This window comes from Pristis pectinata, chromosome 8 (genome assembly GCF_009764475.1).
Source record: "Pristis pectinata isolate sPriPec2 chromosome 8, sPriPec2.1.pri, whole genome shotgun sequence".
In the NCBI taxonomy this organism is placed as follows: Eukaryota; Metazoa; Chordata; class Chondrichthyes; order Rhinopristiformes; family Pristidae; genus Pristis; species Pristis pectinata.
Genome location: NC_067412.1, coordinates 93,286,717 through 93,314,352, shown reverse-complemented (window position 1 = coordinate 93,314,352; position 27,636 = coordinate 93,286,717). Strand labels below are relative to the sequence as shown.

Here is a 27,636-nt window from a genome sequence, read left to right as displayed (position 1 = left end):
AAAGATATCTATATCCCGAAATTCCCCACCCCAACCATTGTGGGGTACCCGCACCAGAGCATTGCAGTGGTTCAAGTAGGCGATTCATCACCACTTTCTCAAGGACAATTAGGGATGGGTAACAAATGCTGTTCTAGCCAACAACGCCCAGACCAAGAAAAAAATTTTTCTTTTTTCTAAAAATAAGGTAGCCTGAACTTCTGTATTGGGCAATAGATACTTATAATACGTTGATTTCTATAGCGTGATTACCCGATGAAGGGAAATTAAGAGGCATCCTCACTCGTGAATCTATGCACTTGCATGGCATATGGTTGGATAATCATTAATCCCTTTATCGTATTAACACCAACTTTCCAAACTCTTGTTACTGCATCATTGTGATAAAGTAAACAATAAAATGATGGAATCATATAGTGCAGGTTCAGAACATTAGTTTCTCATAAACAGTAATCTTGAAATTCCACCCCATCAGATGCCAGGAATCAGCTGCACATTGTTAGGCAGTTAGCTCCTCGATCAAACTCCACCCTCCCCCACCCCCGAGGATTATTTGCAGCTACTGTTCTATTTTGCTGGAGCTAACAAAGGAATTGGAAGTGAGCATACAACTTACTCTGGGGCTTTTAAATCCCTTGAAGAGAATTAGATTGTGTTCCTCAGTTTCCTATTATTTGTTCCCATCGTGTCACCCAGCTCTCTGAGAAGCGATTCGCAGCTGCTCAAGTGAGACTTCTGTGTGGAAGATATAAGGGGGATGTCCGAGGTATGTTTTTTACACAGAGAGTGGTGGGTGCGTGGAACGCAGTGCCGGCAGAGGTTGTGGGGGCAGATACATTAGGGACATTTAAGAGACTCTTAGATAGACACATGAATGATAGAAAAATAGGGGGCTATGTGGGAGGGAAGGGTTAGATAGATCTTAGAGCAGGATAAAATGTCGGCACAATGTTGTGGACCAAAGAGCCTGTACTGTGCTGTGGTGTTCTATGTTCTCTATTGCAAAAAATAAGGGAAAAGCAATAAGAGAATGCAGAATAACGTTAACAGTTACAGAGAAAGTGCCATGCAGGCAGACAATAAGGTGCAGGGTCTTAACACAGAGAGGGTGCAGAGGAGATTCACCAGGATGTTGCCTGGATTGGAGAGCATGTCTTATGAGGATAGGTTGATTGAACTAGGGCTTTTCTCTTTGGAGAGAAGGAGGATGAGAGGTGACTTGATAGCAGTGCACAAGATGACAAGAGGCATAGGTCGAGTGGACAGTGAGAGATTTTTTCCCAGGGCGACAATGGCTAACACGAGGGGACATAATTCTAAGGTGATTGGAGGAAGGTATAAAGGGGATGTCAGGGGTAAGTTTTTTTTACACAGAGAGTGGTGGGTGCGTGGAACGCACTGCTGGCAGAGGTTGTGGGGGCAGATACATCAGGGACATTTAAGAGACTCTTAGATAGCCACATGAATGATAGAGAAATGGAGGGCTATGTGGGAGGGAAGGGTTAGATAGATATTGGAGCAGGATAAAATGTCGGCACAACATTGTGGGCTGAAGGGCCTGTACTGTGCTGTAATGTTCTATGTTCCAAGGTACAGTGTAACAAGAGTCCCAAGGGAGGAGGAAATGGGATTTCCTGGGGCACAGTTCAAAATGGCAAAATTTAGCAGCTGTCCCCTCAGTAGTGGACCTTGATACTACAGGGCGCCACCGAACATGTCACTGTACATTTGGTTCCGAAGCTTTTATCGGGAGTGTCACTGAGGCCTTCGGTGCTGACCTGTGTTACTGAGTAACTTTTGGACCTGTGTCAATGATATTCCACTCCTCCGCCATGCTTGCTGTTGTGGTCTTTGCTGACAAAATCCTGTAGAAACCATTGATTTCACAGAAGTCATTGTGAAGACCAAAAAAATACAGTGACATTTTAATGGAGTAATTACTGCTGAACAACTTCTCTGGACCTTGAAAAGATTTTTTCTAAAGTTGAAGTCTCAGAAGAAAATTTAAATGTTGCAGATTTTTTAAAAAAACTATCAGTATCTGTTATTCAAATTTCTCCCTTGGTTGCAATTTTTATTTAGGTTTCTGTGCAATTTTTCAAATGGGGTTTAGGTTTTCTGTGTCTTACCTCTACTCTTCTGTCACTGAGATTTCCTCAGTCTGATCCTTCTGCCTACATGAAGCAGAGCTGAAGGTGGAAGATTCAAACTGACTTTGGAAAGGAGGATGCTTACCATTTAGAGAAGTTCCCTTAGAACTCCAATCGGAATTTCCCTTAGAATTCCAATACCAGAGGGCATGCATTTAAGGTGAGAGGTGGTAGGTTCAGAACAGATGTGAGGGGTACTTTTTTTTTACTCAGAGAGTGGTGGATGCCTAGAATGCGTTGCCTGATAGGGTGGTGGAGGCAAATTCATTGGGGGCTTTTAAGAGGGGCTTGGATAGGCACATGAATAAGAGGGAAATAGAGGGATCTGGGGATTCTATAGGTAGGAGGGAATAGCTATGTCGGCACAACATTGTGGGCCGAAGGGCCTGTTCTGTGCTGAACTATGTTCTATATTCTATGTAACTCCATTGACTATTCAAGGTCAGTGGTGAACTGCAGTCCCTCGCCACCGACCTCTAGAATGTGAGCCAGTACATTGTAAACAAGAAGCTGCCTTTCATGAATTAGCTCCTGTTTTTTCTAATCTGTTTCCTTCTGAATTGGAAGATGGTGTAAACTCAAAGTTCCTCTTGGGTGCAATCAGGAAATCGAGCCCAGGCTTCCATTTTAATTGCCTTGGTCAGGTTACAGGTCAAATTTCAAATAAAATTAATACGCACAGTCGCAAATGTATGTTCCTCTTTGAAGCAATGTTAGTGGGCAGTGAAGTAGAATGGAGTAGATTTTTCTCTGCATTACATGTATTACATTTAGGTGTGGTGACCTGCTGCAGTTTTATCAGCAATGCTGAAAATGGGGCCATCTCCTCCACAACTCCCTGGTTTTCCCTTCCACCTCCACCAACTACTTCCCTCCTCACTGCACTTTCCCAAGCAATTCGAGGAGACGAAACAACTTCCCTTTTGCCTCTTCCCTTCCCATCATCCAGGGACCCAAGTGCATGAAGCAGTGATTCACTTGAACTTCTGCCAGCCTGGTATACTGCATTCCATGCTCACGATGTTGTCTCCTCCACACAGATTCGGTGACCACTTTTCAAATCATCTGCATTCCCTCTGCAAAAGTGACCCTGAACTTCCTGTTGCCTGTCGCTAATTCTCCATCCCACCCCACTCTGACCTCTCAGACTTTGCCCTCCTGCAGTGTTCCAACGTCAGATGGAGGAACAGCACCTTATCATCCATTTAGATACACATCAGCCCTCGGGACTCAATATTTCAGATAACCAGCCTTTCCTGTTTGTGTCAGAACTAGCCAGGTCTGATTTAAGGTCATCAACCTGTAACATTAATTCAGTTTTGTTTCTCTCTCCATAGATGCTACCTGATCTGCTGACTATTTCCAGTACTCTCATTTATTTCAGATTTCAAGCATCTCACAGTTCAGAATCAGAATCAGGTTTATTATCACTGACATATGTTGTGGCAGGCACGGTAGTGTAGCGGCTGGCTTAACGCAATTACACCGCCAGCGACCCAGGTTCAATTCCGCCGCTGTCTGTAAGAAGTTTGTACGTTCTCCTGGTGTCTGCGTGGGTTTTCTCTGGGTGCTCCGGTTTCCTCCCACATTCCAAAAATGTACGGGTTAGGAGCTTTGGGAATGCTATGTCGGCGCCGGAAGAGTGGCAACACTTGCGGGCTGCCCCCAGAACACTCTCAGTAACACAAAAAGACGCATTTCACTGTGTTCTTTGATGTACGTGTGACAAAAAATAAATATCTAAAATTTGTTGTTTTGTGGCAGCAGTACAGTGCAAGACATAAACATTAAGTTACCAAAAAATAAATAAAATTGTGCAAAAGAGGAATAACGAGGTCGTGTTCATGGGTTCATGGACTGTTCAGAAAACTGATGGCAGAGGGGAAGAAACTGTTCCTGAAATGTTGAGTGTGGGTCTTCGGGCTCCTCCACCTCCTCCCTGATGGTAGTAATGAGAAGAGGGAATATCCCGGATGGTGAGGATCTTTAATGATGGATGCCACTTTGTTGAGGCACCACCTCTTGAAGATGTCTTCGATGTTGTGCCCATGATGGAGCTGGCTGAGTCTACAACCCTCTGCAGCCTCTTTCAATCCTGTACATTGGAGCCTCCATACCAGGTGGTGATGCAACCAGTCAGAATGCTCTCCACCATACATCTATAGAAATTTGCAAGAGTTTTTGGCGACATACCAAATCTCCTCAAACTCCTAATGAAGTAGAGCCGCTGGCATCCCTTCTTCATGATTGCATCAATGTGTTGGGCCCAGGATAGATCCTCTGAGATGTTGACACCCAGGAACTTGAAGCTGCTCACCCCTTCCACTGCTGAACCCTCAATGAGGACCGGTGTGTGTTCTCCCAACCTTCCCTTCCTGAAATCCACAATCAATTCTTTGGTCTTGCTGATGTTGAGTGCGCAGCTGTTGTTGTGACACCACTCAACCAGCCGATCCATGTCACTCCTGTACACCTCCTCATCGCCATCTGAGATTCTGCCAATGACAGCAGTGGCAACGGTGTATTTATAGATGGTGTTTGAGCTGTGCCTAACCGCACAGTCATGAGTGCAGAGGGCATAGAGCAGTGGGCTAAGCACGCATCCTTGAGGTGAGCCTGAGTTGATTGTCAGCAGGGAGGAGATGTTACTGCTGATCTGCACTGACTGTGGTCTCCCGATAAGGAAGCTGAGGATCCAGTTGCAGAGGGAGGGACAGAGGCCCAGGTTTTGATGCTTGTTGATTAGTACCGAGGGGATGATGCCGTTAAATGCTGAGCTGTAATCGATAAACAGCAGTCTGACATGTGTTTTGCTGTTTAGGTGCTCCAAAGCCGAGTGGAGAGCCAGTGAGATTGCATCTGCTGTAGACCTGTTGTGGTGGTAGGCAAACTGCAGCAGGTCTGGGTCCTTGCTCAGGCAGGAGTTAACTCTAGCCATGACTAACCTCTCAAAGCACTTCATCACAGTAGATGTGAGTGCTACTGGGCGATAGTCATTGAGATAGCTCACCCTGCTCTTCTTGAGCACCAGTATGATTGCTGCCGTTTTGAAGCAGGTGGGAACCTCCGACTGCAGCAGTGAGAGGTTGAAGATGTCCTCAAACACTCCAGCCAGTTGGTCGAGACAGATTTTCAGTACCCTGCCAGGTACACCACCAGGGCCTGACACCTTGCGAGGGTTCACCCTCTTGAAGGAATGATTTGACAACGGCCTCCGAGACAGAGATCACAGGGTCACCAGATACTGTGGGGGTTCACGCAGGTGTTGTGTTATTCTCCCTTTCTAAGCGTGCACAAAAAGCATTGAGCTCATCGGGTTCCAGTTCCATCATTTTTTCTTCTCTCCACTGCCCTCGCTTCTCTCTCTTTATTTGCTGTCTTCCAGAAGGATCGTCGAGGGTTATTGAGCTTCTCTTGGAGGACGTCAGTAGTATTGTGTCACTTGGACTATATCGGTCCCCACCTTACCACAAACATTCCCCTTTGTTTCCTTCACCCCCCCTTCTTTGCAACTTAAAGCTTGCTTGTCATCTTGTTTCCAGTTCTGATGAAGGGTCATCAATCTGAAACGTTAATTATCTTTCTCTCTCCACAGATGCTGCCTGATCTGCTGAGGATTTTCAGCATTTTCTATTTTTATTTCTGTAAATGGTTTCGTTGTCAATAATAAACATTGTTCGTTAGGGTTGCTATCTTCAGCTGCCAATAATCTAATTTACAACCTCTTGAACTATCTTCTGAAAATACAAAACTGAACCATTAGTGCACACTGGCCATTTAATAAGTAAATTAATGTTTTTGACGTGAAGAAGCTTTGACTGTATGTTGACTTGTTCCTTTGGGGTGAGGAAGAGAAGTGCAAATCGAAGAGCCTCTCTTAGCCATGAAATCGCTTGATGTTGGCTCAGAGGAGTTGGCAGTTCGTAGTCGAGACTAATCCAGGCCTGTTTAATGATGAACCAGTGTTATCTTGAAGACTGGGCTTGATGTGCCAATGCAAATATAGTGAGTAAGACCAAAGATTAAAAGGCCGGAGTGGTTGTTTTGTTTTATCTTCTGTTTATTCTCTTGAGTTAGAGACAGCCCTCCCTACTACCCAGAAGGTGACGACACAGGAAGAGAGGGTGGTGAAGAAAGTGTTTGGCATGCTTGCCTTCTTCAATCAGGGCATTGAGTACAAGAGTAACAAACGGTCTGCAGGAAGAACTTGACAAAAAAAGGGCTGCAGATGCTGGAATCTACATGAAAACTGAGTTCCTCCAGCATCATGGTGCTTTTCATGCAGGAGAACTCAGCGGGTCGAGCAGAATCTGTGGGACAAAAGGAATTGTCGACATTCCCCCCCCACAGATGCTGCTCGACCCGCTGAGTTCTCCCAGCAGATTGCTTGTTGCTCCACCTTCCAGCATCTGCAGTGTCTTGTGTCTTCATTGAGTACAAGATTTGGAACATCATGTTACAGCTGTACAAGACGTTGCTGAGACCACACTTGAAATACTGTGTACAGTTCTTGTCACCGAGCTGTAGAAAGGACGTCATTAAGCTGGAGAGGGCGCAGAAAAGCTTTAAGGTATCTTTGTCAGTCACATGTACATCGAAACACAGTGAAATGCATCTTTTATGTAGAGTGTTCTGGGGGCAGCCCACAAGCGTTGCCACGCTTCCGGCGCCAACATAGCGTGCCCACAACTTCCTAACCCGTACGTCTTTGGAATGTGGGAGGAAACCGGAGCACCCGGAGGAAACCCACACAGACACGGGGAGAACGTACAAACTCCTTACAGTCAGTGGCTGGATTTGAACCGGGGTCGCTGGCTCTGTAAAGCGTTATGCTAACTGCTACACTACCGTGCCGATGAAGATGTTGCCGGGACTGGAGGGCTTGAGTTTTAAGGAGAGACAGGATAGTCTGGGGCTGTTTTCCCTGGAGCGTAGGAAACTGAGGGGTGATATTATAGTGTATATAATCATGAGGAGCATAGGTAAGGAGAATGGTCATCATCTTTTCCCAGGGTAGGGGGGGTCCAAAGCTAGAAGGCACAGGTTTAAGGTGAGTGGGGAAGGATTTAAAGGGGACTTGAGGGGCATGTTTTTCACACAGAGGGTGGTGCATATATGGAGCAAGCTGCCAGAGGAAGTGGTAGAGGCAGGTACAATTACGGCGCGGTATGTAATTAGGGCAGGCACAGTAGTGCAGCGGTTAATGTCTGCGTGGGTTTCCTCCGGGTGCTCCAGATTCCTCCCACATTCCAAAGACATACGGGTTAGGAAGTTGTGGGCATGCTATGTTGGCGCCGGAAGCGTGGCGACACTTGCGGGCTGCCCCCAGAACACTCTACGCAAAAGATGCATTTCACTGTGTGTTTCGATGTACATGTGACTAATAAAGATATCTATCTATCTATAATTACAACATTTAAAATACATTTGGACAGGTACCAGGATAGGAAAGCTTTAGAGGGGTATAGGCCAAATGTGGGCAAATGGGACTAGCTCAGGTAAGCAACTTGGTCAGAATAGATGAGTTGGGCTGAATAGCCTGTTTCTGTGACTCTCTGTCCCTGACTACCATTGTTTTTATGTATCCTCCACCCTGAACAGAATACTCGAGACAGCGCAGGTCTGTCGCTGAAGGAAGGCGATCCTTTCTCACGGTTGTCATCGGAGCCAGAACGAGTGGGGGAGCTTCCGGACAAAGGTTTGAGACAGACGGCAAAGAGTCTTCAGACTGTGCCGACCAAAGACCAACAGAGGCACAGGTCACCAGTGCTGAATCACTACGTATTAAGGTGGGTCAGGTTCGTGAAGGGCAGTCAGGGATGGGTGATAAGTGTTGGTCTTGAAAGCACTCTGGAACCTGGGAAAAAAAGAATTATTAAAAAAAAAGAACAGATGGCAACATTTAAATGACAACATTTTAACATTTGGACAGGTATATGGATAGGAAAGGTTTAGAGGGATATGGGCCAGACAGAAGGGTTAGCTTAGGTGGGCACATTGGCCAGCATGGACGAGTTGGGCCGAAGGGCCTGTTTCCATGCTGTATGACTCTATGGCCAGGACTCTTTCCAGATGGAGTTGTTTTTTTGAGGATACTGCATGTTGGCACCAGAAGTGTGGCGACACTTGCGGGCTGCCCTCGGAACACTCAGTGCAAAAAGATGTATTTCACTGTGTGTTTCGATGTACATGTGACTAATAAATAAATATATAATATGTATGAGTAGAGGGCTTGAGCTGACCTACCTTGAAGGCAGGTTCAAGGTCACAGGGTTTAATCCCCACCAGAGAAATGTGGCTGATTTTCCCCCAGCCCCAGCGTAGAGCTGTCAGAGGTTCCGCCTTTCACGGACCGTGGAACAGTACAGCACAGGAACAGGCCCTTCAACCCACCATGTCTATACTGACCATTAAACTAACCCCTGCCCATGATCCATATCCCTCCATTCCCTGCATGTTCATGTGCCTGTCTAAATGCCTCTCAAACTTCACTATCGCATCTGCTTCCACCACTCCCCCATTCCAGGCACCCACCACTCTCTTTGTGAAATAAAAACTTAACCCTTTCCATCCCCTTTCAACTTTTCCCCCCCTCACCTTAAAGCTATGCCCTCTAGTATTCAACATTTTTATCCTGGGAGAAAGAGTCTGACTGTCTACCCTATCTATGCTTCTCATAATTTTCTAAACTTCCGTCAGGTCTCCGACGCTCCAGAGAAAACAATCTAAGCTTGTCCAACCTCTCCTTATAGGTAATCCTCTCCAATCCAGGCAGCATCCTGATAAACCTCATCTACACCCTCTCCAAAGCCTCCACATCCTTCCTGTAATGGGGTGACCAGAACAGAACTTCAGGCAAGGCATTAAATGGAGCTCCATCTGCTCCTCCCGTTGGGCATGAAAGAGTGAAAGAGCCTAAGTGAAAAGGATTTCTTTCCCCACTATTTTCCTGACCACTGCTTACTTCCTTCCTTGCCAAGCTGTCACCATTAAACCTATAGTTTGGTATTGGTATTGACTTAATGTCACATGTACTGAGGTACAGTGAAAAGTCTTTGTTTGCGTGCCATCCAAGCAGATCATGCCATACATAGTTTCACTGAGGTAGTAAAAAGAAAACAGAATATAGTTGTAGCTACAGAGAAAGTGCAGAGCAGGTGGACAAATAAAGTGCAAGGGCCACAATGAGGTAGATTGGAAGATCAAAGGTTCATCTTTAGCTTATGAATTCTGTTCAAGAGTCTGATAACAGTGGGATAGAATTGGAATTTATTATTGTCACTTGTATCAAAGTACAGTGAAAAACTTGTCTTGCATACTGTTCGTACAGATCAATTCATTACACAGTACATTGAGGTAGTACAAGGGAAAATATTAACAGAATGCAGAGTAAAGTGTCACAGCTATAGAGAAAGTGCAGTGCAGGTAAACAATAAGGTGCAAGGTCATAACAAGGTAAATTGTGAGGTCAAGAGTCCATCTTATCGTACTAGGGAACTGTTCAATAGTTTTATAACAGCAAGAAAGAAGCTGTCCTTGAGCCTGATGGTACATGCTCTAAAGTTTTTATATCTTCTGCTCAACGGGAGAGGGGAGAAGGGAGAATGTCCAGGGTGGAAAGGGTCTTTGGCTGCTTTCCCGAGGCAGCGGAGTCAGTGGAGTAATTATTATCCCATGACTGTTGGTGGAAGCAGGCTGTGGGCAGGTTAGCTGCGAGGTTTCCTACATTACAACAGATTACAGCCAAGTGCTTTATTGCCTTCTTGCTCTGATAACTATAGGAATGCGACAGGGTGAGGCCACTGGTTAAGACCTTTGCTTAAAGGCCGACTTGTAGTTGGGGATAAAACAGAGAGCCAGGCTCTGCCTCAAGCCCTGGGTGTAAAGGGATTTGCCCACTGCTCAGGCCCACTTAATGAGGACATGAACAAACTGTTCCAAGACACTACTGTGTGAAAGAAGCAACAAATTTGCAAGAAAGCAAGACTTTTGGATATAACCTATCACAAGCTCTTCAGGACTTGTTTCTGATTTGAGCCTTCTCATCTGTATCGATTCGCTTCTCCACTGTTCCCCTGTGAAAAAGAAAAGAAAGAATTACATTTATAAAGCACCAAGCTCAGAACAGTATAAGCAGCTCATACCCAATGAAGCTCTGCTCCGTAACCTGTTGAAGGAAACATTGCAGCAAACCTACTTCCAGTAATATTCTGTGATAATGATCACACAGTCAGTTTTAATGGTGTTAACTGAGGGGTAACCATTAGCCAGGACAGGTGAGGTGGTGTCATGAAATCATATGCATGAATCAAAGGGAGCAGATGGGGCTGCTTGTAAACTCTCACCCTAAAGATGGAATGTCTGACAGTGTAGCACTCCCCCAGAGCTACACTGGGTGGATCTGCCAAGTTCCCCTTGTGGGGCTTGAGCCCATGATTTCCCAGCTTCAGAGGTTGTGAACTCCAACTATATTGTGATATCAGCCTTGAAGGTTCCCAATCGGCAGTCCAAATAGAGACTGAGTTTAAGAGTACTGTGATTGATAATTATTTGCCTATTGAAAAATGTGTGACTTATAACCCTGAGAAGTTATAATTAATACAAGCTACTTCCGGTACCAGTATAATGAAACTGGCACTCACAGTGGGATTGAATGCTAATACTTCCGTGTTCTGTCAGACACAGATATCCTTTGAGGGATTTACAAAAGACTAGCAGCAAAGGGCAAGCACCAAGGCCGACCAGGTATGTTGTAGCAACCTTACCAAACCCGGCTTGACTTCCTCCACCTTCAGAACTAATTGTTGATGGGGCCATTCACACAGATCTTCTCTGTCGCCCATTGAATCAAGGGAGAAGTTGCTGAATTCACCAGGCGCACTGAAGAGGAGGAAGCAGGCGAACACATCAAAGGTCCTGTTACTGAAGAGGTAGTGTCAGAATCGGTATTAGTATTGGCTTATTATTGTCACTTGCACCGAGGTACAGTGAAAAACTTGTCTTGCATACCGATCGTACAGATCAATTCATTACACAGTGCAGTTACATTGAGTTAGTACAGAGTGCATTGGGGTGGTACAGGTAAAAACAATAACAGAATACAGAGTAAAGTGTCACATCTACAGAGGAAATGCAGTGCAATAAGGTGCAAGGTCACAACAAGGTAGATCATGAGGTCAGAGTCCATCTCATAGTACAAGGGAACCATTCAATAGTCATTTAACAGTGGAATAGAAGCTGTCCTTGAGCCTGGTGGTACATGCCCTCAGGCTCCTGTATCTTCTGCCTGATGGGAGAGGAGAGAAGAGAGAATGACCCAGGTGAGTGGGGTCTTTGATTATGCTGGCTGCTTCACTAGGGCACCGAGAGGTAAAGACAGAGTTCATAGAGGGGAGGCTGGTGTCCGTGATGCACTGGGCCGTGTCCACAACTCTCTGCAGTTTCTTGCAGTCCTGGACAGAGCAGTTGCCGTACCAAGCTGTGATGCATCCAGATAGGATGCTTTCTATGGTGCATCAATAAAAGTTGGTGAGGTCAAAGGGGACATACCGAATTTCTTTAACCTGCTGAGGAAGTAGAGGTGCTGGTGAGCTTTCTTGGCCTTGGCATCTACGTGATTTGACCACGACAGGCTATTGATGATGTTCACTCCCAGGAACTTGAAACTCTCAACCCTCTTGACCTCAGCACCATTGGAGTAGACAGGTGCATGTACACCACCCCCTTTCCTAAAATCAATGACCAGCTCTTTTGTTTTGTTGACATTGAGGGAAAGGTTGTTGTTATGATATCATCCCAGTAAGCTCTCTATCTCCTTCCTGTACCCCGACTTATCAATTATTTGAAATACGGCCCACTACAGTGGTATCATCTGCAAACTTGTAGATGGAGTTAGAGCAGAATCTGGCCACACAGTCATGAGTATATAGGGAGTAGAGTAGAGGGCTGAGGACACAGACTTGTGGGGCACCCAGTGCCCAATTCTACAGTGCCCAGGGCTCACACCCAGTACCTGGGTGGCAAGTCCTCCCTCTCACCTGTAAGCGAGTGGGCTCCCTCAAGCCTTGTTGGTTTAGAATATGGCTAATCACCATTGACCACAGCAACCACACAGATAGTCCCCGGGTTACGACAAGGTTCCTTTCCTGAGAACTGTCCGTAACCTGAACAGTTCGCAAGTCAGAAATGCGGCCGCGAATCGAGTTCCTACATGGCAAGAGGTGCCTGCAGCAGCCAGCGGATCCATCCCGCCCATCTCCCAAACGCTCACTCGTAAAGGAGGCGTGCGGCCTGCTTGCCTCATCAGTCGGGGCGTTGAGGACAAGAGTCAGGAAGTCATGTTGCAGCTGCTTAAAACCTTGGCTAGGCTGCATTTGGAGTACTGTGTTCAGTTCTGGTCGCCCCGTTGCAGGAAAAATATGGGAGCTTTGGAGAGGGTGCAGAGGAGGTTCATCCGGATGCTGCCCAGATTAGAGGGTTATGAGCTACAAGGAGATGTTGGACAGGCTTGGGTTGTTTTCTCAGGAGCATCGGAGGCTGAGGGGAGACCTGATAGAAGTTTGTAAAATTATAAGAGGCATAGATAGGGTAGATGGAGTCTCCTCCCCAGAATGGAAATGTCAAATGCCGGAGGGCATAGCTTCAAGTTGAAAAGGGGAAAGTTTAAGGGAGATGTGCGGGGCAAGTTTTTTTTACACAGAGAGTGGTCGTTGCCTGGAAACGGCTGCCAGGGTCACTGGTGGAAGAAACAGGCCCTTGGCCCACCGTGTCAATACTGACCATCATGCCTATCGATACTAATCCCACTTGCCAGCATTAATTCCATAACTCTCTACCTGCCCACCCCACCGCCCTTATTTGGTTCGGGTGACCTGCTCCCCCTCTGTCCCTTTTCTCTCTCCTCCTGATCTACCCAGTTCCCCCTTCACTCACCCCAGCCCCCATCACCCTGTTTCTTTCCCCTCCTCCACCCACCCCATCTGCCCGTCACCCACACACCCCTCCCAATGTGTCCACTCCCCCCACTGTCCTCATCTGCCCTCCCAACCTCCCTTATTTGGTTCCATGTTCCACCTTCCTTTCCCATCAGATTCCATCATCTGCAGCCCTTTTTTTTTAAGATCTCTTTATTAGTCACATGTACATCGAAACACACAGTGAAATGCATCTTTTGCGTAGAGTGTTCTGGGGGCAGCCCGCAAGTGTCGCCACGCTTCCGGCGCCAACATCGCACGCCCACAACTTCCTAACCCGTACGTCTTTGGAATGTGGGAGGAAACCGGAGCACCCGGAGGAAACCCACGCACGGGGAGAACGTACAAACTCCTTACAGACAGCGGCCGGATTTGAACCCGGGTCGCTGGCGCTGTAAAGCGTTACGCTAACCGCTACACTACCGTGCCTGTTGTGTCCACCTATCACCTCCCAGCCTCTATCATTATTCCCACTCTTCCATCCTCCGTCCGCCTATCACCCCCTCCTCACCTGGATCCACCTATCGCTTGCCAGCTCTTGCCTCACCCCTCCCCCTCACCTTTTTATGTTGGCTCTCTCCCCTCCATCTTTCAGTCCAGATGAAGGGTCTCGACCCGAAACGTTGACTGTCCATTTCCCTCCACAAATGATGCCTGACTCACTGAGTTCCTCCAGCAGTTTTTTGCTCCAGATTCCAACATCTGCAATCTCTATACCCTGTCCATTTAAGTACCTGTCAAGATGGCTCTTAAATATTATTACTGTTGTTGCCTTCATCATGTCCTCTGGCAGCTCATTCCAGTACCAACCACTCTTTGTGTGTGAAAAATTTACCCTTAAAACTACTGTGATCACCATGTTTGTTTTTAATTCCAGATTTAATTATTGAATAATTAATTTCTCCTACTGTTCTCGTGGGATTTGAAATTGTGTCTGTGGATCAGTGGGTTGGGTCCCAAGATTACTTCTTCAGTAATTTAACTTTCTATTTGGACAAGAACTAATCCAAGACTTTGGTCTGTAAGAATGGCTAGAAAATAGCGAGAGAGAACAAGATGGGGAACTCTGATCCCAGTGGCATTTCTTTGCTGAATTTAAGCTTCATCTTCCCAAAGTAAAATTCAAGGCTGGTAATCCCTTAAAAGTCAGTGAAAGTTGAAATATCATTGTCAGGGTTAGACAAGTTGTGATAGGCATTCTTGCTGTGCTTTTTTTTGCAATTAGACCCATTTGTTGACCGGAATAGAATGTCAATTGGAAGCAAACAGAATTTATGGCAAGATTGATATGTTAATCAGGTGTTGGATTGAGCCCAAATCAACAGTGACTTTAAAAATTAATTCTTTGTGAGTGGTATTTCTAGGAAGCCTGATATGAGTCCCCTCACCTCAGACTTAGGTTCTAAGTTTAAACTTTGGTGGGGGGGAGCTTCCAGATTTAAAGTCTGTAATTAAGCACTCTTTCTGAGCCCGGTAATATCTTGTTGTAGAAGTCCCACCCACAAAGACACAGTTTTTAAAAGCCCATGGAGACGTTCGAGTCAGCAGATGCTGGAATCTGGAGCAGTCCAGATGAAGGGTCTTCATCGGGTGAAGGAGGAACTGGGTAGATCAGGAGGAGAAAGAAATGGGACAGAGGGGGAGCAGGTCACCTGAACCAAATAAGAGAGGAAGGGTGGGCAGATAGAGGGATGTGGAATTAATACTGGCAAATGGGATTCGTATCTTCATCGACCCGAAATGTCAACTGCCCGTTTCCCTCCACGGATGCTGTCCGACCTGCTGAGTTCCTCCAGTAGTTTTTTGCTTTTCAAAAACCACCTCAGGATGTGGGAGTTGCTGGAAAGTCAATACATGTCGCCCCTGAGAACCTGCAGATCCACTTCAGAAGGTGGCTACAAATGAAGCAAATTGGTTTGGGACTTGTGTTACATTATGGCCCAGACCAGGTAAGGATGCTGTATTTACATAGGAATTGGGAGCAGGAGTCAGTCACTCCACCCTTCAAGTCTGCTGTGCCATTTGGTAAAATCAAGCCCAATCTGATTGTAACCTCAACTCCTTTCATTCCCTTGCTTATAAGAATCTATCTAACTTTACTCAGAGGTGATGTTTTCATCACCCTTTAAGGACTAAGACCCTCTGAGAGAAAAGATTTAAACTCACCTCCGTCTTCAGTGGACAACCATATCTCTGTTAATGTAAATTGTATAATTGAGTAAGATAAGAAAAGATTTCTTTATTAGTCACATGTATATCGAAACACACAGTGAAATGCATCTTTTGCGTAGAGTGTTCTGGGAGTAGCCCACAAGTGTCGCCACGCTTCTGACGCCAACATAGCATGCCCTCAACTTCCTAACCTGTACATCTTTGGAAGGTGGGAGGAAACCGGAGCACCCGGAGGAAACCACCGCAGACACAGGGAGGACGGGCAAACTCCTTACAGACAGTGGCGGGAATTGAACCCGGGTCACTGGCACTGTGATAGCGTTATGCTAACCACTACACTACCATGCACCCTGCGCCAATCCCTGTGGCACACCGCTCTTTGTACCTTGCTAACTGGAAGAAGACCCATTTATGCCTCCTGTTAGCCAGCCAGACTCTATCACACCAGTTTGTTACCGCCTACTACACAATGAGCTTCTATTTTCCATAATATCTTGTGACGTGGCCCATTTCTTTCAGTAAAGGACATCAGGTTTTTAACAAAAAGGTGTCCACTTCACAGGCACTGTTACTGGCCCTTGGTTCTAATTTTCTAGGCTTTTAAGCCGACTGCAAATTCTCAGACTCATGTTGGAACTTGTGAAATGTGATTTCTGTCTGGAGTTCTTGATCCTGAGTCAAATATATAACAGCTGTACTACCTTCTCATTTTGGGACAACTTGTACTCGAACGTAGTGTGTGCACTACCCTTTTTTTACATAAGGCACCAGCACTAGATCTATATCTAATTAAAAACAAAAGGATATGAAGTTACTATGTTTATGGAGCTCGGAAAATGAGTGCAAAAGTTGACTAGAATGAAATTGGGTGTATACTTTTGGCACACACTGTCAGCAGTCTGAACCGGAATCTTGTTTGAGGCGATGCTGTGCTGATTAATTGAGCATGTAATCCAGGCTGACAGCCAGCGTGGTATTGGGGCAGTGCTTTGTCACTGGAGATGGAGACGCCTGCAGAAGATGATCGCACTGAGGCGCTTGGCTGCCTGTTCCTTTCGTTCAGGCCCATGTTAAAGATCCCATGGTGTTCACTGAAGATTGTCCCTCAACCAACACAACCAGAAATAAATTAACTGGTTGATCATCACCTGTCAGAGTCCTTTTGTTTACATATGTGCTACTGTCTAGCCCACAGAACTGTTCAAAGCTGAGAGTCTGAGAGACTTGTCTGGGAATTATGATGAGCTGTATTTTTAATTCTTCAAATTCATTCCTCATATACCTTTATGTTATATATCTTTATTAGTCACATGTACATCAAAACACACAGTGAAATGCATCTTTTTTTGTATGTAGTGTTCTGGGGGCAGCCCGCAAGTGTCGCCACGCTTCCAGCGTCAACAAAGCATGCCCACAACTTCCTAACCCATGCGTCTTTGGAATGTGGGAGGAAACCGGAGCACCCGGAGGAAACCCACGCAGACACGGGGAGAACGAACAAACTCCTTACAGACAGTGGCCGGAATTGAACCCGGGTCGCTGGCGCTGTAATAGCGTTACGCTAACCGCTACACTACCGTGCCTGCTGTTACTCTACCATGTGTAAATTTCATACTATGATATATAAGGAAGCCATTCGGCCCATCAAGTTTATGCTGGTTCTCAAAGCAATCCCATCAATCTCATCTACCTGTTTACCTGAAATCCACTCTCTTTCCCATGTCCATTATTACCCCACTGATTGTCCTACCATCCACCTACATTAGGGGCAATTTACTGTAGCCAATTACCTGGACGGCAAGTTTGGATAGGTACTGTTTACAAAGAGAGTAGTAGGATTCAGTGGGAAGGGCTACAAACTGTTTAACAAACTGGAGATATTAATCCCTGAGAAAAGAAGTCTCCAAAGGCACTGGCTGGAGATGCAAGTTACTTCACAGGTTGGAAAAAGTAAGCACTGATACATTACTCCCAACCTAGCAGAACATGGTACAAAGCACAGGGCGCTGGAGGAACTCAGTGGGTCAGGCAGTATCTATGGAGGGAAATGGGAAGTTGATGTTTCAGGTTGAGACCCTTCATCTGGTCTGGATCTGGCAGTCCAGGTGAAGGGTCTCGACCCGAAACATCGACTGTCCATTTCCCTCCATTGATGCTGCCCGACCCACTGAGTTCCTCTAGTGTCTTGTTTGGTAAATTGGTAAATTAAATTGGTTTATTATTGTTACATGTACCGAGGTACAGTGAAAAACTTTGTTTTGCATGCCATCCATACAGATCATTTCATTACCTCAATGCATTGAGGTAGTACAAGGGAAAAGCAATAATAGAATGCAGAATAATGTTAACAGTTACAGAGAAAGTGCCGTGCAGGCAGACAATAAGGTGCAGGGTCTTCACAGAGGGTGCAGAGGAGAGTTACCAGGATGTTGCCTGGATTGGAGAGCATGTCTTATGAGGATAGGTTGAGTGAGCTCGGGCTTTTCTCTTTGGAGAGAAGGAGGATGAGAGGTGACTTGATAGCAGTGTACAAGATGATAAGAGGCATAGATCGAGTGGACAGTCAGAGACTTTTTCCCAGGGCGACAATGGCTAACACGAGGGGACATAATTTTAAGGTGATTGGAGGAAGATATAAGGGGGATGTCAGGGGTAGGTTTTTTACACAGAGAGTGGTGGGTGCATGGAACGCACTGCCTGCAGAGGTTGTGAGGGCTGATACATTAGGGACATTTAAGAGACTCTTAGACACATGAATGATAGAGAAACGGGGAGCTATGTGGGAGGGAAGGGTTAGTTAGATCTTAGAGCAGGATAAAATTGTGTAGCGGTTAGCGTAATGCTATTACAGTGACAGAGACCCGGGTTCAATTCTGGCCACTGTCTGTAAGGAGTTTGTACGTTCTCCCCGTGTCTGCATGGGTTTCCTCTGGGTGCTCCGGTTTCCTCCCACATTCCAAGATGTATGGGTTAGGAAGTTGTGGGCGTGCTTTATTGGTGCCGGAAGCGTGGCGACACTTGCGGGCTGACCCTGGAACACTCAACGCAAAAGATGCATTTCACTGTGTGTTCCGATGCACATGTGACTAATAAAGATATCTTATCTGAAGTGTTGGCACAACACTGTAGGCCGAAGGGCCTGTACTGTGCTGTAGTGTTCTATGTTCTTAACGGGGTAGGTTGTGAGGTCAAGAGTCCAGATTCCAGCATCTGCAGTCTCTTGTGTCTCTACAGAACATGGTTCCCTTTGTCTGAATTAAGAATTTTCCGTCCACTTCAAGGTTGGTCAGCAGTTGGCACCAGTTGTTGAGGCAGGGCACTGAGTTCCTAACTAAACAGTGAGAGTTTGTGCAAGGAAGATGGTAGAGATTTGCATTTCTAAAGCATCTTTCCCATCCTTTTCATTGGTAGGAGTAGCCTATACATCCTCCACCTCACAACAAAATCATGTCTAATCTGTTCTTGGCCTCAGCTCCACTTTTCTTCCTATTCCTCATCACCTTTGACTCCTCTCCTGACCAAAAATCTGTCAACCTCAACCCTAAATGCAGTCAGAACATCCAGTGAAGCAGTCTTGAATGTTGCTGTTGCAATGTGGTATTGGTATTGGTTTATTATTGTCAATTGTACTGAGGTACAGTGAAAAACTTGTCTTGCATACCGTTTGTACAGATCTATTCATTACACAGTGCATTGAGGTAGTACTGAGTGCATTGAGGTAGTACAGGGTAAAAACAATAACAGAATGCAGAGTAAAGTGTCACAGCTACAGGGAAGTGCATTTGCAGGTAGACAATAAGGCGCAAGGTCATAACAAGGTAGATTGTGAGGTCAAGAGTCCATCTTATCATACTAGGGAACCATTATATAACAGTGGGATGGAAGCTGTCCTTGAGCCTGATGGTATTTGCCTCAGGCTGCTGTATCTTCTGCTTGATGGGAGAGAAGAGGACAGAGAATGACCTGGGTGGGTGGGGTCTTTAATTATGCTGGCTGTGGTAGCTTCACCAAGGCAGTGAGAGGTATTGACAGAGTCCATGGAGGGGAGGCTTGTTTCTGTGATGTGCTGGGCTGTGTCCACAACTCTCTGCAGTTTCTTGCGGTCCCGGGCAGAGCAGTTGTCATACCAAGCCGTGATGCATCTAGATAAGATGCTTACGCTGGTTGGTTTCTACACAGCAAGATCCACAGGCAGCATTGACCAATGACGAGGTATGTGTTTTGGTAATGCTAAGTAAAGAACTAAAGCTTCTGCCACTAACCCCACTGTTTGTTTATCAAGCAACTTGATTTCTTGCTATGGGACCTGAAATTGTCAAAGTCGCACCTTAAATATATATTTGCGGTATTTTTATTTGGCAATCTTGCAGTATTATTTTACACTTTATCCATCAGCACTTTTACAGGTGCATTATGAAGGAAGGGCACTCCCTGCACATTCAAAATGGATTTAAGGGAATTTTGGGATCAAATTGGAAAAGGGATGTGAACTACAAAATCAGCAGTGATCATATTGAATATGATGATGCTGGAGGAACTCAGCAGGCCAGGCAGCATCCGTGGAGAAAAGCAGGCAGTCACCGTTTCGGGTCAGGACCCTTTTTCAGGACTGAAGACCCTTCAGGACCCTTCTTCAGGACTGATAACTCTCTCCTTCCTCGATCTCTCCATCTCCATCTCAGGAGATTCCTTGTCCACTGACATCTTCTATAAACCCACTAATCAGTCCTAAACAAGGGTCCTGACCCAAAACATTGACCGCCTGCTTTTCCCTACAGATGCTGCCTGGCCTGCTGGTTCCTCCAGCATCATTGCGTTTCATCTAGATTCCAGCATCCGCAGTCCTTTGTTTCTCTGGTGATCATTTGGCATTTGTGTCCCCGGAATGAGTGCATAGGCAGCTTTTCAGTCATCTCTCAAACATCCAAGCTAATGTTGAGTCAGGCTCCTCGTCCCACTGTGGGTAATAATGCATCGTTTTCAACCAGAAACATCAACAATTCTTCCCCCTCACCCCAGCCCCCTCCACAGATGCTGCTCAACCTGCTGAGTTCCTCCAGCAGACTGTTTATTGCTCCAGATTCCAGCATCTCCAGTCTCTTGTATTTCTGTGCTAATTATGTGGACTTGTGTTCTGCAGTAAATGTTTATGGTTCCTCATATAATCCTGTCATATCTCTCAAGTACTGCCCCAAGTGCTCTTCTCACAAATTATTTATTCCACGTTTATGTAGAGAAAAATAACAGCCATGTTGTGCCAGGCACTGTCCTGGGAATCAGCAGTGAACTTAAAGGCCTATTAACGTGTTGGTTGACAGAGGAACACTGACCAGGCCAGCTCCTTACTTTTAGTAGTCTTCAAAGACTTTTACCAATAGCAGCTTATATCTATACAGCACTTTAAACATCATACAATCATACAAGGTGCTTCAGTGGAATGTCACCAATAAAACCTGACACTGTGCCAGATGATCAATGGAAAAATTTGGGCAAGGGACAAATTAAAAGGGGAAGTTGAGGTGAAGGTCTAAGAGAGTAAATTCTAGAGCTTTTCATCGCCTCCAATAACCACTTTCTCGGCTCTTCAATGAAGTAACCATCCTGAGTTGAGTGTTGAAGCAGTAATCTGTAGCATGGTAGTGTAGCAGTTAGCATAATGCTACTACAGCGCCAGCGACCTGGGTTCAATTCCGGCTGCTGTCTGTAAGGAGTTTGTATGTTCTCCCCGTGTCTGCGTGGGTTTGCTCCGGTTTCCTCCCACATTCCAAAGACTACAGGTTAGGAAGTTGTGAGCATGCTACGTTGGCGTCGGATGTATGGCGACACTTGCCGGCTGCCCCCAGAACACTCTACGCAAAGATGCATTTCACTGTGTGTTTCAATGTACATGTGACTAATATACTTGGAGCAGACTCGATGGGCCGAATGGCCTGCTTCTGCTCCCTTATCTTGTGATCTTGTAATAAAATAATCTTATCTGACTCAGAGCTAGGAGGATGGCAGATTAAGCCTTCCTGCAAAAAGCAGATTGAAGACGAAAACAGATTTAAATTGGTTTATTATTGTCACGTGTACCAAGGTACAGTGAAAAACTTTGTTTTTCATGCCATCCATACAGATTATTTCATCACCTCAGTACATTGAGGTAGTACAAGGGAAAAGCAATAACAGAATGCAGAATATAGTGTTACAGAGAAAGTGTAAGCAGACAATAAGGTGCAAGCCTAGAAAAGAGAATTTGCACTTGTGTAGCGCCAGCTGTGATTCAAGTGTTTTGGAGCCAATGCAGGAAGGGTTTCACTCCTCAAAAACGGGCCACATCGCGATTTTCTATAACACGAAGCCTCGTCACCTTGCGCGCCTGAAGAAATGCAAGTTGATAAAAGATAAATTTTATGTTTATTTACTTACTTTTTCACGTATATTCTGTGAGAATGAATTTCATTCCGGATCTCAAATTTTTAGGTTGCGATTTGCGATTTCTGTCAGGGCAAATTTCAGTAACCTGAATGACCATAAAATGAGGGGATCACCTATAAAGTAATTTTATCATGTTCTAATGTAGAAACTTGTTTCAGTGACGTTGGTTGAGGGATAAATAGAGGGATACTGGCTGAAAGGTGCCAGGGAATATATTATATTCACCAGATTTGACCTCTGCTGCTAGTTAGCATCACTGACAGAGCAGCACTCCCTCAGTGTTGGCCGAGGTTGTGTGCCTGGCTTGGTGCTCTGACTTCTTGCTGTGAAGGCACTGAACCAAGGCTGGTACTGAAGGATGCCACAGGTAATCCTCTGTGGCATTGTGCCTCCCTTCTATTTGCCATTCATTAACTTCCAATGATGTTCCATTTGGCAGGAGATCATCTGATCAGGATGCTGATGAGACTGTGAATGACAAGGGATTCTCACAAGGTGCAGAGGAGCCTGTGGCAGCTAACAGAGGTACTAATTTACTGTCTTCAACCACTCCTAGAACACCTAAAAGACTCTTACTAAAAAGGCACTCCAGTTTCATTGGCATTTAGGATGCTGGGACTGGATTTAATTGTGTCTTATATTCATTGGCGATCATTTACACTTTGGGTGGTGGGGTGAACTGGAGGTGTCTGAACAGCCACCCATACAGATACTGAACCACTAAAGGAGATATTTGGCCAGATGACCAAAAGATTTGCTAAAAAGATAAACGAGCACAAAGTCAAAGTCAAGTTTATTGTTATATGCACGAGTACATGGTATTGGTTTATTATAGTCACTTGTACCAAGGTACAGTGGAAAAACTTGCCTTGCAAACCGATCGCACAGGTCAGTTCATTACACAGTACAATTACATTGAGTTAATACAGAGTGCATTGAGGTAGTACAGGTAAAAACAATAACAGTACAGAGTAAAGTGTCACAGCTACAGAGAAAGTGCAGTGCAATAAGGTACAAGGTCACAACAAGGTAGATCATGAGGTCAGAGTCCATCTCATCGCATAAGGGAACCATTCAATAGTCTTATCACAGTGGGGTAGAAGCTGTCCTTAAGCCTGGTGGTACGTGCTCTCAGTCTCTTGTATCTTCTATCTGATGGAAGAGGAGAGAAGAGAGACTGACCTGGGTAGGTGGAGTCTTTGATTATGCCGGCTGCTTCACCAAGGCAGCGAGAGGTAAAGACAGAGTCCAAGGGGGGGAGGCTGGTTTTCCTGACACGCTGGGCTGTGTCCACAACTCTCTGCAGTTTCTTGCGGTCCTGGGCAGAGCAGTTGCCGTACCAAGCCGTGATGCATCCAGACAGGATGCTTTCTGTGGTGCACCAATAAAAGTTGGTGAGTGTCAGAGGGGACAGGTGCAGTGAGAAACTTACTTGCAGCAGCATCACAGGCACATAGCATCAGATACACAACATTTACAAGAAAAACATAAATTAACCATAATTTTTACACAATTTTTACAAGAAAGAACACACGTAGACAAAAAAAAACAGTCCATTGTAGTGCAAGGTGATTATAGTGTTGCTGTACTGAGGGTAGTGATTAGGGTTGTACAGATCGGTTCAAGAACCGAATAGTTGAAGGGAAGTATCTGTTCTGTCCTGATGAAGGGTCTCGGCCCGAAACGTCGACTGTTTATTTCCCTTAATGGATGCTGCCTGACCTGCTGAGTTCCTCCAGCACTTTTTGTGTATTGCTCCAGATTCCAGCATCTGCAGAATTTTTTGTGTCCCTCGCTGTTCTTGAACCTGGTGGTGTGGAATTTCAGGCCTCTGTACCTCCTGCCCGATGGTAGCTGCGAGAAGATGGCATGGCCCGGGTGGTGGGGATATTTGATGGTGGATGTTGCCTTCTTGAAGCAGCACCTCCTGTCGATACTACCGATGGTGGGGAGGGATGTGCCCATGATGTATTGAGCAGAGTCCACTACTCTCTGCAGCTTCTTACATTCCTGTGCATTTGATTTGCCCTACCAGACAGGATTAGTCAAGGTTGGTTCTAAAGGGTGAAAGAAGAGTAGGGAGGTTCAGGGAGAGAATTTCTGAGCTTTGACCCTGGCATGGCTACCAGTGATGGAGCGACTACATTCAAGGATGTACGGGAGCCCTTCGTGAAGTACAGATGGCTCAGGGGATTGAAGAGTTGGAGGGGATTATAGAGAGGGGGGTGACACCAAGGGGAGATTTGAAAACGAGGATCGGGATTTTAAAATCAAGTCACAGCTTGGTCAGTGGGCCCAGATTGAACAGGACTTGGAGTGAATTGTGACGTGGGCACTAATGTCAGATGTCCTATTGTTGATGGAGACCATTCACCTCCACCTAACGTCTGAGAAAAAGTCATCAGCCCGAAGCATTTACTATTTCTCTCTCTGTGCCTGCTGCCTGGTCTGCCGATGTTTCCCGGCATTGATTTGTCCTGCTCTTCTTAATCAGTGTTGTCCACACAAGAGGCTGCAGATGCCGGGACCCAGAGCAAATGAACAAACTGCTGGAGGAACTCAGCGGTTTAAGCAGCATCTGTGGAGGCAAAGGGACGATCAACATTTCAGGTCGAGACCCTGCATCAGTTCCTCCAGCAGTTTCTTTTTTTGTCCACAGTGATTTCTGCTCATGTTAAATGTTTACTGGAAATTAAACTGGACATTTTGGGGTTAATGTGAATATTTGCAGTGACTGGTGCAGAAGGTGGCAGCTGAGTTTCCATCAGGTTTATTGCAGCAGCTCATACATCATTAAAAGTGTTTGCAATACAGGATTCAGTGTTCATCTTAAAAGGGCGATTGTCTTTCCTCAACGCTCCTGGTATCAAGTGGTTTTTTTTCATAATACTGTGTTAACCCTTTAAATGCAAGCAGTTGGTGGGGACAGAGGAAGGGAAGTTTAATTTCAAAACTTTAATTTTTTTTATTCTTCTCATTCTTCTTCCTGAAGATAGGAAAAGATTCCCTTTCATCCACTTCTAGTCCAGTTTAAAACAAAGGCCCATTCATTAAGCACCTATTAATGACACACCAAAATGATTTTTATGCATTTAGACACGTGACCAACAACCACTAGTGTAAAACACGATAATGCTGGAGGAACTCAGCAGGCCAAGCAGCATCCATGGAGAAAAGCAGGTGGTCAACATTTTGGGTCAGGACTCTTCTTCAGGACTGATTAGTGGGTTTGCAGAAGATGTCAGTGGATAAGGAATCTCCTGAGATGGAGACGGAGACATCGAGGAAGGAGAGAGAGAGGTGTCAGTCCTGACGAAGGGTCCTGAAGGGTCTTCAGTCCTGAAGAAGGGTCCTGAAAGCTTGCTGAGTTCTTCCAGCATCATCGTGCTTTTCATCTAGATTCCAGCATCTGCAGTCCTTTATTTCTCTAACCACCAGTGTAATATCAGAAACCTTCCTTTTGTCATGAGGTCAGAAATGGGGATGTTTGCTGATGATTGCACAATACCCATTCCCTTCACAACTCCTCAGAAAGTGAAGCAGTCAGTGCCTACATGCAGATAAAGGCACAGGCTGATAAATAGCAAGTCACATCCTTGCTCACACTACTACAAGAACACAGTAAAAAAGCAGGCATAGGTCATTGGGCTCATCAAGCCTGCCCCACTATTCAGTATGATCGTGGCCGATATACATTGGCCTGATCTCCTGGTCTGTGTCAGATCCCCACAGTCCTGAATTTGGCAGAAATGATAATCCCCCAGTAAGAGAGAAACAAACCACTTTCTCCTGATATCCAACAACATCCTGGAGGTTACCACTGCCTAAAAGAATAACTCGACCAGCCACATTAATAATCTGACGCCAAGAACAGGTCGGAGTTTGGGTGACCCACCTCCTGACACCCTTGTACCTTTCAAAATGGATTTCTTCCTGCTCGCCCAGAAGAGTGAGCTGCAACAATGCACAAGATATTCGCTATCATCCAGACCAGAGCAACCTGTTTGACCGGTAGCCCAGCCGCCCCCCTGGTGCATGGTGCCTGCAGAGTACCAACTGAAATGCACCAAGGTGACTGACCAAGCAGGATTGGAGATGACCTCATAAACCCAGGACCTCTAATGTCAACCAGGACAAGGGCAGAAGGCTCATGGGACACCACCACCTGCAGTTTCCCCTCCATGTCACTGACTTGGAACTATTTAGCTATTTGATGGTACAACTTAACCCTGAAAAGTTAATTGGAATGGTATCACAAAACTTCCAAATTGGCTAAACAGTGTTTTCAATGGAGAATGCATCAATTCATTCCACTGCCACTTTCTACACTTAAACTATGTAATAACTTGTTGAAAACCACTTTATTTTATGGTACGTGTTTTCAGGCTTTTGTATCTTCTGCCCAAAGGAAGAGGGGAGAAGAGAGAATGTCCTTATCACTTGCTGCTTGCTACAGCAGTTCTTACATTTCAGCACTGATTTTATGGTAGGGTGTCCTGTGCTTGTGATAGACACCTCAAGTCTTTCCAGTCTGAAGAACCAAGAGTTAATGGGAGGGTGTTTCTCTCTGACGCTGTTGTAACTTGTACTTTTGAGTTGTGCAGTGAGAGAAAGATTTTGCATATTTATGTAAGAACATTTAATGTTGGGGGTGATTAAATTCTGCTTCAGTGTGAACATCATAGAGGTGATCGGTTTGTTTTTAATTTATTTACCGTTTCAGATGAAGACAGAACTGCGGAGACGGATTTGAACTACGTCTCTCGATACACATGGAGAAGCACTATGTGGTCAGAGATTAGAGGACAGCTGTCAGCGCACTTGCATTTTGGTCAGCTCCTTTCCGAGAGTGTTTCACGGAAATTTGACTATAAACATAGAGAATTCCTGATGCAGCAATATAACCTTCAGGCTGCTGAGTACAAGCCCGCTACAGTCACCTCCAGCATGGACCTTCAGAGATTTGGACCAGCGTGTAACCATGGCTACTACAGTGTGACAATAGTTGGTGCGTACTGTTACACAAGTCAGAATGTTGGGTTGTTTCACTCTCTATCAAATGCATCATAAATCATGAAAACCACGATGATGCTGGAGGAACTCAGCAGGCCAGGGAGCATCCGTGGAGAAAAGCAGGCGGTCAATGTTTTGGGTCAGGACCCTTCTTCAGGACTGAAGACCCTGAAGGACTGATAACTCTCTCTCCTTCCTCGTTCTTTCCGTCTCCATCTCAGGAGATTCCTTATCCACTGATATCATCTGCAAACCCACTAGTCAGTCCTGAAGAAGAGTCCTGACCCAAAACATTGACTGCCTGCTTTTCTCCACGGATGCTGCCTGGCCTGCTGAGTTCCTCCAGCATCATCGTGTTTTTCATCTACATTCCAGCATTTGTTTCTCTAGCATTATAAATCATGTAGAGGATGGCAGACTTGTGTCTGAGTCAGAAGGTTGTGGGTGCAAGAAGCCCCAGACCAACACTAGCGCAGTGCTGAGGGATTGCTGCATTGTCGGATGTGCCCTGTTAGATCCCAACAGCGGCGGATTATGTGTGCTCAGTTCAGGTTCAGGTCAGATTAATACTCAGAATATTCATAGTTATGAATAGCTCAGGACTTCATTTGGATCAGGATGAGGTGCCTAGTACAGACTATCCCTGAGTTACGAATACCCAACTTATCGACAACCCTACATATGAATGAGCTCCCAGAATATTAATAAATTCAGAAGATGTTCATTCCTGTAAACGGCAGAATTAGTTTCCCCTCTCTCTCCACTTTCAGTAATTGTTCTTTCTTATCTGCCTTATGTGCTTTTGATGCCATTCATTGCAATAGTGTGGAGTGTGGTTACCATAAGAAGTGACCTTTGTGTATTATTCGACTTAGGAGAAATGACTTTCAATTTACGCATGCCTTATG

At 45.5% G+C, this 27,636-nt stretch overlaps 1 protein-coding gene across 7 annotated transcripts in view; it reads left to right on the top strand.

Annotated features, from left to right (window-relative positions):
* The window catches only part of radx (RPA1 related single stranded DNA binding protein), a 77,323-nt gene that overhangs the window by 43,015 nt on the left and 6,672 nt on the right, over positions 1 to 27,636 (top strand). For 6 of the 7 annotated variants that reach the window (XM_052020811.1, XM_052020808.1, XM_052020810.1 and 3 more), the window contains exons 11-15: positions 7,752 to 7,939; positions 10,830 to 10,895; positions 11,003 to 11,080; positions 22,155 to 22,240; positions 26,439 to 26,723. In XM_052020811.1, coding sequence (XP_051876771.1) covers positions 7,752 to 7,939; positions 10,830 to 10,895; positions 11,003 to 11,080; positions 22,155 to 22,240; positions 26,439 to 26,723 — 703 coding nt within the window. The remainder of the gene's footprint in view (positions 1 to 7,751; positions 7,940 to 10,829; positions 10,896 to 11,002; positions 11,081 to 22,154; positions 22,241 to 26,438; positions 26,724 to 27,636) is intronic. The other variant, XM_052020812.1, reaches the window with a different exon arrangement.